The sequence below is a fragment of the Rhamphochromis longiceps genome, linkage group LG20, assembly GCF_057381845.1.
Source record: "Rhamphochromis longiceps isolate RC_006_pf linkage group LG20, R_longiceps_female_GT1.1, whole genome shotgun sequence".
NCBI lineage: Eukaryota > Metazoa > Chordata > Actinopteri > Cichliformes > Cichlidae > Rhamphochromis > Rhamphochromis longiceps.
Genome location: NC_140576.1, coordinates 24,126,060 through 24,135,421, shown reverse-complemented (window position 1 = coordinate 24,135,421; position 9,362 = coordinate 24,126,060). Strand labels below are relative to the sequence as shown.

Genomic DNA, 9,362 nt, shown 5'->3' with positions numbered 1-9,362 from the left:
AGTCGTGAGGTTTCCTCCCCCCGCGCGCTCATTTATGTCTGTCTGCAAGCAGCAGTGGACTGAAGCTCTGCTGTTCACCTGCGAGTTAGTTACTCCAGTTGTTTTTTATATGTCAGCACTACACAAGCTGGCAGCCGGGAGGAAGAAAAAAAAAAAAGAGAGCGAGAGGTGGGATTTCAGAGACTGTGCAGATTAAAGTGGATTTGTTATCTTGGGATATATTTATTTAAAAATATAATTGAATCAGTGATTTACACCCTATCGATGTTTCAGGGATTCAATAGAATATTGAGCAAGTCATTTATACAGATTGTTAACTTTGGTCTAAAATGATCAAAGCATATCACCATCCTTAAAATATACAAACTTGCCTCGGGGCTTAAATGAGGCTTTGGTGATTCACTGGGCATATAAGAACAGCTACTTGGCATATATTTAAGTCAGTGACTGACTTAACTGTGCGTTTTCATTTTTATTTTGTCCTGGCTCTTAGACAAAGTAACGGACAAAACTTGTTTTTGTGTCTAGGAATTTTATTTTATTTTACTTTACGTTGCTGAGTTAAACTAACACGTTTCTAAATACTTAACCAGCTAGAGCAACCGAAAAAAGCAACTTTTTTCAACCCCCTTTGTTTTATCTAAGGGAGATGCAGTAAGTGCGTTGTAATATGTGTTGGTTTATGTGGCTGACTCAATTTTTGTATGTTTTTTTGTTCACATAAGATTACCTGTTTAAATGAGGGAATAAGAAGAAGAAGAAGAAGAAGAAGAACGCCCCCTCAACTTGGACTTGCAAATCAGAAAGTTGCAGCAGACCAAAGTACCCCAAGTTAGCAATCCAAGATAGCAGGACCGAAATAAACAGTTGTAAAACTGTAAACTTTTAAATGTGTACTGCAACTGTATATTTTTGACTCACTAAATAAGCCATACACCGAGCGCTGATCAGGCTCCATCCATGAATGTGTTTGAAACACAAAAGTATTATGTTGTACTGCTAGTATTACCCGAATGACTATTTTGCTAAGAACCAAAACAAATCCTTATTTTCTCACTTTTTCTAGAACAAGCTAACTCAGGAGTGACATGACTCCTGATTAAAACTCCCATGCCACTGGTTCAATCACTGTCTCATCTTGGACCACTTGCATGCCTCCCACCAGACACATTGTTAAAAGTCCTTTTTGAAGGACTTTGGTTCGAACTGGTGCATACATGCGAGAACACTCAAAATCCCCAAAACATGGTAAATGGCCTGTATTTATATAGCGCTTTACTAGTCCCTAAGGACCCCAAAGCGCTTTACATATCCAGTCATCCACCCATTCACGCAAAACATGCTTTTTTGGAAACTCTCTGGCCGAGTCATCCAGCAGTCACAGTTTGTCCCTTGTTTGTCAGCACTTCACAGATTCTTACATTTGCTCATTTTACCTTTTTGCAGAGCATTAACTTCAAGAACTGAGTGTTCACCTGCTACTCAATACATGCCTCTCCATGGCAGGTGCCATTGCAGAGAGATAATCAGAGTTATTATTAGCACCTGTCAGGGATTGTAACATTTTGCCTGATCATTTGGAAAACCTGAAAGGTGTATAATAGTAAAACTGACAAAATGAGTCATTTGGATGAAAAAAATTCTATTGCGATATTATGGCAGCATCCATCTGTCTGTCTGTCTGTGTTTTTTGTTTTCTTCTAGCTTTGTTTCTAGCACACTTGCGTTGTATTAAGAACTGATCAGCTGCTAGCTAAAATGGATGCTCTAAGCTGTGAGTCTACACAATACAGTACAACCTAACTTTTCCCACAGAATGGGAGTTAAAAGAAAAAGTTGTAAACTTCCCACTGTAATTGTTTAGAATCAAATGTCAGATCAAAAGAGCAAGACATTTACGTATTCAAGCTGAGCTGAAAGAAAGTAAATACCGGACCTATATTTGTCAGGCAAAATCCAAATGAATGAGAGAATAGTGAACAGCCAATTTGGCAGAAGGTTTTCAGAGAACATTATTTCCTGTTAAACAGAAACTATTTGGGTGCTTTGACTGTTTTTTGTTATAGGAGTAAGAGCTACATCTTCCAGCTTAAGGGAAGTGATTCCTTATGTGTACTGAAGTTCCTTTGAACTCTAAAAGAAGAAAAAGTTTGGGAGAAAAAAGGGGAGGGAACTGCATAATCAGTGAATCTTTGAAGTTAAAGGAACAAAGTGATTTGAATCTGCAAAGATATTCATGATTTCCACCTTTATAATATCAACCTAGAAGGTGATAGTTAACGCCATGTACGTTATTGCATTTTTAAAGAGGACAGACTCTCACATAGCAGATGACTTCACTCACCCTCTGTAATTTAAAGTCAAATTCAAAGAAAATAATTTCAGCACACAAAGGAGAAAACTGAATTTTCCACAGGTTCATTCCTTACACAGACAATCCCAACGCCAGGATTAAAGTCATATTACTCCTCATATGAATTAAAAAAAGACATGAGCAGTTCTTTTGTTTGACTGCAGCCTCAGAGAGAAAAGAGCCTGTTATCCCTGTAGGGGATAAGGATATAGTGGGGTACATTACAAGGACTGAAATACAGACTTAAAGATTTAGAAAGATTGCTGAGTTTTGAGGCCAAAAACGCAATAAAGAAAGTCAATTTCAGTGGTATTTGGAACTAAACAGACCATACAAAACAATACAATAAAGTGCAATACGTTAAATAAATACTCCAGCAATTTAATATTCTACTTTCATAATAATACTGGTGATCTCCAAAGATGCAACATTAAAAAATAAAAACAAAACAGAGGTGAAATTAAGATGAAACTCAAAAGCATCTTTTATTAGACAGTCTAAAGATGTGGAAGGAGACTCTCCCCAAAACAGGATCATTATGAGCTACACAGGAAGGAAAAATAATGATATGTGCCACGTTTAGATTGGACCCATGAATAAACAATGACATTTTATCCTCAGCTGGATGTTGGCGTGAAAAATAGATCCGGCTGTGCAACATGGCTGAATCAAGCTTTGTTAATATCACAAAATATTTATCACATGTCATGAAAGATGCATTGAGCTCCCTAAATACCTCAGCATGAGAAGAAAAAGTCCTCATCTCTGACATTAAATGTCCTGTAACATTCGGCACTGTGCCTTGGAGCAGTTCTTATCTCAAATAAACAGCTATATGTGTTGCAGAATGTGTATTGAATTAAATATATATATATAGACATTTTTATGTGATTCAAGCAAAGCCTTTTCCACATGTTTACAGTCATGACTGCATGATGTCTCTCTTACGTACAGTCATATGGTGGAAAGAAACTGAATGTTTTATTCATGGACTGTACTGTACTACTCAAGAATAAGAACTGTAAGTATTTTACTGTAAATGGGTACTTGAGTATTTCCAATTTTCTGCTTTATATCCATATTTTTTTCTAATCAAATATATTTAATTATAAGGTTTATTTGCTTTAGTGATTGTTACTTTTGAATTTTGTCTCCTCCTTTGTAAATCAAACTCTCATCTGGTGCCTCATAAAACTATATATGAACTAGCTTAGCTTCCTACTACAGGGAGTGTCAAACATGTGGCCCAGGGGCTAGGAAAGGCCCACTAAAGGCTTCAATTTGGCCCACTGGATGGCTTTAGAAAATAATTTAAATAAGAGAAAGGAATACATTTTCCACTCGTAGCTATATTTTGGTTAGTTTTACAGTCTTCTCATAGCCTGGCAAGCTACACCAGAGTAAGTAAAAGATAAACCATTATAAACCATTAAAAAACAGAAAGGACCCTGTTTGTTAATGCTTACTTTAGAAATTTCAGTTGTTGTTGTTGTTGTTTTTTGTTTGTTTTTGGGTTTGTTTGTTTTTACAGTGGTTCCATTGTAAAATATTAAAAGAGGGATATTTTCTCTGAACTAACAGAAAATTTCAGATTTTCTTCACAGTAATTAAAAACTGAATGGGCTGCCAGGTAATTATGATTAAAAAAAATCATTAGTAAAAGTCATGAAGGACCTTCACTTCTAAACAAGCTCAATGCTCAAAAACATGAAAGGAACTCGTCACAGTATATCACAAAGATGATGCTGTTGGCAGCATATTGTTCACCACAGCATCTCCAGACTCTCTCATGTCTGTCACACGTGCTCAGTGTGAACCTGCTGTCATTTCTGAAGAGAACAGTGCAGTGCCAGTGGCAGACCTGCTGACTGAGCTGCATGCCACTGGTTTATGAGCACAGGTCCCATCAAAGGACATTGGACTCTCATGTCATGCTCACTGAGTCTGATTCTACTGCTCTGGCAGTGATCTTCCTCTTCCTCCTCATGCAGTGGAGCAGATACAGGTCCCGCTCCTGGGCTGAAGCCCTTCTATGGCTCTCTTCCACTCACTCATGTAGCAGTCTGTCTTCTGGCATCTCCTCCACACTCTTGAGACTGTGCTGAGAGACACAGCAAACCTTATTGCAACAACACATATGGATTGTGCCACTCTGGAGGAGCTGTGAAACCTGACTAAGCTGCAGGTCTAATGCAACCTGAAGTGACAAGGGAACTAGCAAAAGGCAAGGCTAAAGAAAAATCAGTCAGGAGGGATAAGAAGAGACCAATGTTCTGTTCAAAAGCATTCCCTTTTGGGGGGATTGCCTTTTGTTGCCTCTGCAGTGCACCTGTTGTCACTTCCATTTGCAGCAATGTAGCTGAAATTGATGCACAGTGCTTTATACTTCCCTGAAGTTTATCTGGCCTTGTGTTACACTGTGATGGTCAAGTGTTCCCTTATTTTTATTTTTTATTTTTTTGAGTAGCATAGTTTACACTCTTGTAGTGGTCTTTTTACTTACATAAAGGATCTGAATATTTCATGTACTGATTCACTGCCTGGTTTGAAGCCGATGTTGTACAGAGGATATTTTTCCTCCATTTACTATTCTTTAAACAAATTCAGCTGCCACCAGAAACTGAAGTTGGCATTTGAGAGACGTTATATTTCACAATACAATCTCATATTATTTATGCTGTATATTAAGAGCTCATTATTACATATTTATATTACAGGGTGATTCCAATATGGTAACTGGTATGATTACTTTTAAGCTGTGGAAGTGGAAAATGGGAGTGAATAAAGAATTCACTATTTACCAACATGGAGCTCCTGGCAGTACCATCTGCATATCCTCCTTCACTACATCCATGAACACCGTCCCTCCTCTGCAGTTGTCCAAACCATCTCACCCTAGTCTCTTTAACTTTGTCTCCAAACTGCTCAACCTGAGGTGTCCCTGTGATACTCCCTCTGATTCTAGTCTGGTCCATCTTGGTCACATCAAATAAATAATAATAATAATTACTGATATATGATCGGAGTATCCACCTCCTGTCTTTTTATTAGTGACACTGTCTCCAAAACACAATTCCTAGCAGCTCTCACTACCATCTTGTAAACCTTCCCTTTTCCTCTTGTTGCTATCCTTCTGTCACAAATCACCCCCGACACACATCTCTACCTCCTCCACCCTGGCTTCACCTCTCTTTTTGTGCAATTCAATTAAATTCAGTTGCATTTATATAGCACCAAATCACAACCAAAGTTGCCTGAAGGCACTGAATATTGTAAGGTAAAGACCCTACAACAATACAGAGAAACCCCAACAATCAGATGCACACTGTCCCTATGTGTCAATTTGTGTGCTGTATTGTAATAATGTTTGCATAAAATGTATTTTGTACTAGCTCTTCACTGAAGTCGTGTCAGGTTTAATAGACCTTGTGGTCGGTACTGTATATAGAAACACCCGTCCATCCATCCATGTCGTTGCAAAGGCTGTATCCTGTCCCAGCTAGGCTGTTGCTGAGCCACTCCCAGAGTGACCAACAACCATTCATGCACACATTTAATAATACTAATAATAATTCAGTAATACTGAAATACATACATGTATTATCCATGCCACGCAGTGGGCTAAATCCTGTAAAAGTAGATTGAAAAATGCATGGAAGAAAACATGTTTGCTCTTATATACATCACAACTGCTCATAGAAAAAATACAGCTAGGGCCATAAATCACCTACTAGGCTGTTTAAAGGTTAAACTAATAATTAATATTGAAAATGTATTGTTGTGAATCTAATATTACTAAAATATTCCAAAAGTGTTGCTCCCTTCTGTTAAATGCTTTATTGCATGATGTTTATATTACTGTATGTATTATTTATTATGGATAGAATAAATAATATATAATGCATCAATTATGTAAGGATAATTGATAATAGGCAGGCTGCTGTCCGTGGTACTGATCAATGTTTTGGCCACGCGGGTGTCGGTGCTACTCTCCAGGCCTGCAGGGGGCGGCAGAGCGCGCAGCTGCTACATTTGATGAGCAAAAGGAGCTAAAACGTGAACAGCAGCAGCCGCAGCGAAAACATGGCGATGCCCGTGAGTGCGGCTCGTGTCTGTCGCCTGGCAGGACGCACTGTTTCCTCCCTGTCAGCCGGACACAGACGGGCTGTCAACCTGCCAGCGAGGACCTGCTTCATCTCCACATCCACGGCCAGCAGTGAGTTAATGTAGTGGTTAATAAAGGTTAGCTTTTGAGCCCGCCCCCTTAGAGGTCAGTGTCTCAACAGGCGTAACCTGACAGCTAACGGGTTATGTTTGTTAGTGTGGATTCTCCGTTATGGCCTACCTTTTCTGTAGTAGTAAGGGCTGTAAGTGGTCATAAAATCCGAATAAATTTATATTTAAAGCAAAAACAAAAAAAACAAAGAAAGCTGTGCGGATACGCCTGACTGATGTTTTCACACGGAGCCGTAGCTGTCTTTGTACCTTGAAATGCACGCCCATTGGGACTAAAATTTTAATAAACATAGACCATAGTATGTGTGCACAGTGTTGAAGTAATAGAAGTTTAAACTGAAATAAAAAGCAGCGAAACAAGTACTGTCCGAAAATAGGTGCATTAAACTCCTGCCTTCAAATGTTTTTCTGAGGAAATGTACCTTTAAATGAGCAGTTTTATTACTTTTCTAATGTCCATTGCATTCAGAAAACACTTGAGCACCTGTGCATACTAAGATCTACTGTAGTCAGGCTAGTAATTGTACGATAATGTACAACAGACCGATGGGCTTAAACCTGGGAGAAAAATCAGGGTTTTTAACATTTCGAGTTGCCAAGTAATGCACTGATAATTGTTGGCAAGTTTAGAAGATGTCTAAATGCAGAATGAATGATTTTCAAATCTCATAAACCTGTATTTTATTCCTAATAGAAAAGAGAAAACATATCAAATGTGTTTGGGGTTTTTTAATGAATAAATATTAGCTCACTTTGAAGTTGATGCGAGCAACGTATCTCAAAAAAGTTGGCACAAGGGGTGCCACTTTGGCTCAGTGGGTGAGTAGGTGAACACATAAGAAAAGACTAAGAAAGTAAGTGTTCATTAAGGGCATCTTGGAGAGGGCAGTTTCTCAGGAGTAAAAATGTGTAGAGGTTCACCAGTCTGCAAAACAAATCAATCTACACGTTGTGGAACAATTCAGGATAATGTTATTCGACATAAAATTGCAAAGACTTTGAATATCTCATCATCTACAGTGTATAATATCAAAAGATTTAAAGAAACTGGTGAAATCTTTGTGTGCAAGGGACAAAGCTCAAATTCTGTATTGGGTGCCTGTGATCTTCAGGCCCTAAGGCAGCAAAAAAAAAAAAACAGGCATGGAAATCACTGTGAACACAGTTCACTGTGCCATCACAAATTCAGGATAAAGGTCTGTAAAGAAAAAGCTATATGTGAACGTGCACCAGGAATGCTGCTGTTTTCACTGAAAGCTACTTTAAAATGGACTGAGTCAAAGTGGAAAACTGTTCTGTGATCACCTGAATTGAAATTTGAAGTTCGTTTAGGAAAACATGGACATAACATCCTTTGATCTGAGGAGAAGAGGGACCGTCTGACTTTTCATCAATGCTCAGTTCAAATGCCTGCAACTCCGATGGTATTAAGCTGCTTTAAGTGTATATGGATCTGACAACTTGCACAGCTGGAATGCCACCATAGGTATATACAGGTTCTTAGAGCCAAGTATGTTCCAATCTGGTGACGTCTCTTCTTAGGTCTCGTATATTTCAGCAAGATAATGTTAAACCACATTCTGCACCTATTAAAACAGCATGGCTTTATAATAGAAGATCCCGGGTACTGAACTGGCCTGCCTTCAGTGATGCACATGCATTTGCTTGCACATCTGCCCCCCCCCCTCAAATCTCAGTGTAACCACAATAAAGTGATAATTAATAGTCCGGATCACAGCATCTTCTGAGAATCGAATTCAACAGTATTAGAAAAGCTGGTATGCAAAGCGTCCAGGTTTCTTTATTGATATGAAAGAAAGGAGAAGAAGGTCAACTTTTTTAAAGGATTCACGTCTCTCTTACTTAGAACTTTTCTTGTAGCCCATGCTCTTTTGCTTTCTTTTTTCACAGGCAGGCAAATCACAGATGGAAGAGACTTTTTTTTTTCCTTCCACTAAACTGATATCAAACTTGAGTCATGTAAAGATACATTCCTGTTGTCTTTATCTCTAGGTCTGCAGTTCAGGCTCGACGAGCGAACAGCCCACAGCAGTCTGGACCTCTTCAAGAAAGACACAGGCGTCATCTATCGCATGATGGGCCTTGACCCCAGCCAGGTCCAAGATGACCCCGAGCGTTTCCGGGACTGGGCTGTCGTGTTCGGCGACAAGAAGATCAGCAGCGGACGACACTACTGGGAGGTGACAGTGAAAAAGTCTCAAGAATTTCGTCTGGGCGTGGCCGAGGCGGCGATGTCCAGAGACGACTGCGTGGGCACCAACAGCTCCTCCTGGGTGTTTGGTTATGCTCAGCGGAAGTGGTTTGCCATGACCAGCAATAAGATAGTTCCCGTGACACTGGTGGGCAAGCCAGACCGTGTTGGGATCCTTCTTGACTATGAAGGGGGTTTCCTGGGGCTGGTTGACGTGGAGCAGCCCAGGATCATTCACACTGTTAGGGGTCAGTTCAAGGCCCCCCTGTGTCCGGCTTTTGGACTTTGGGATGGGGAGCTGCTCACACACTCGGGTCTGGAGGAGCCCGAAGGCCTAATGTGAAGCTGGATGGCGTGATCGTTGTAAAGGTCGGGGAAAAGTAGCAGGCTAGGCTTGTTACCATGGCAGTACTTATGAGAACAGTATCTTTAATAAGTGGAGAAAAGAAAGCAATATCTTTATGCATCATGTCTACCTTAATTTGTGTGTGTGTGTGTGTGTGTGGTCCAGATGTTTTCTAACCATCCAGTACTCTGTATGTCATCAAGCCTCAGGCAATT

General features: G+C 39.7%; 1 protein-coding gene across 1 annotated transcript; it reads left to right on the top strand.

Moving 5' to 3' along the window:
• Nucleotides 1-6,402: 6,402 nt before the first annotated feature.
• spryd4 (SPRY domain containing 4) lies at nt 6,403-9,317 on the top strand. Its single transcript, XM_085392779.1, has 2 exons — nt 6,403-6,569; nt 8,603-9,317. The coding sequence occupies exons 1-2, from the start codon at nt 6,437-6,439 to the stop codon at nt 9,142-9,144; spliced, it is 675 nt and encodes a 224-aa protein (XP_085248905.1). The 5' UTR covers nt 6,403-6,436; the 3' UTR covers nt 9,145-9,317.
• The last annotated feature ends 45 nt before the right edge of the window (nt 9,318-9,362 follow it).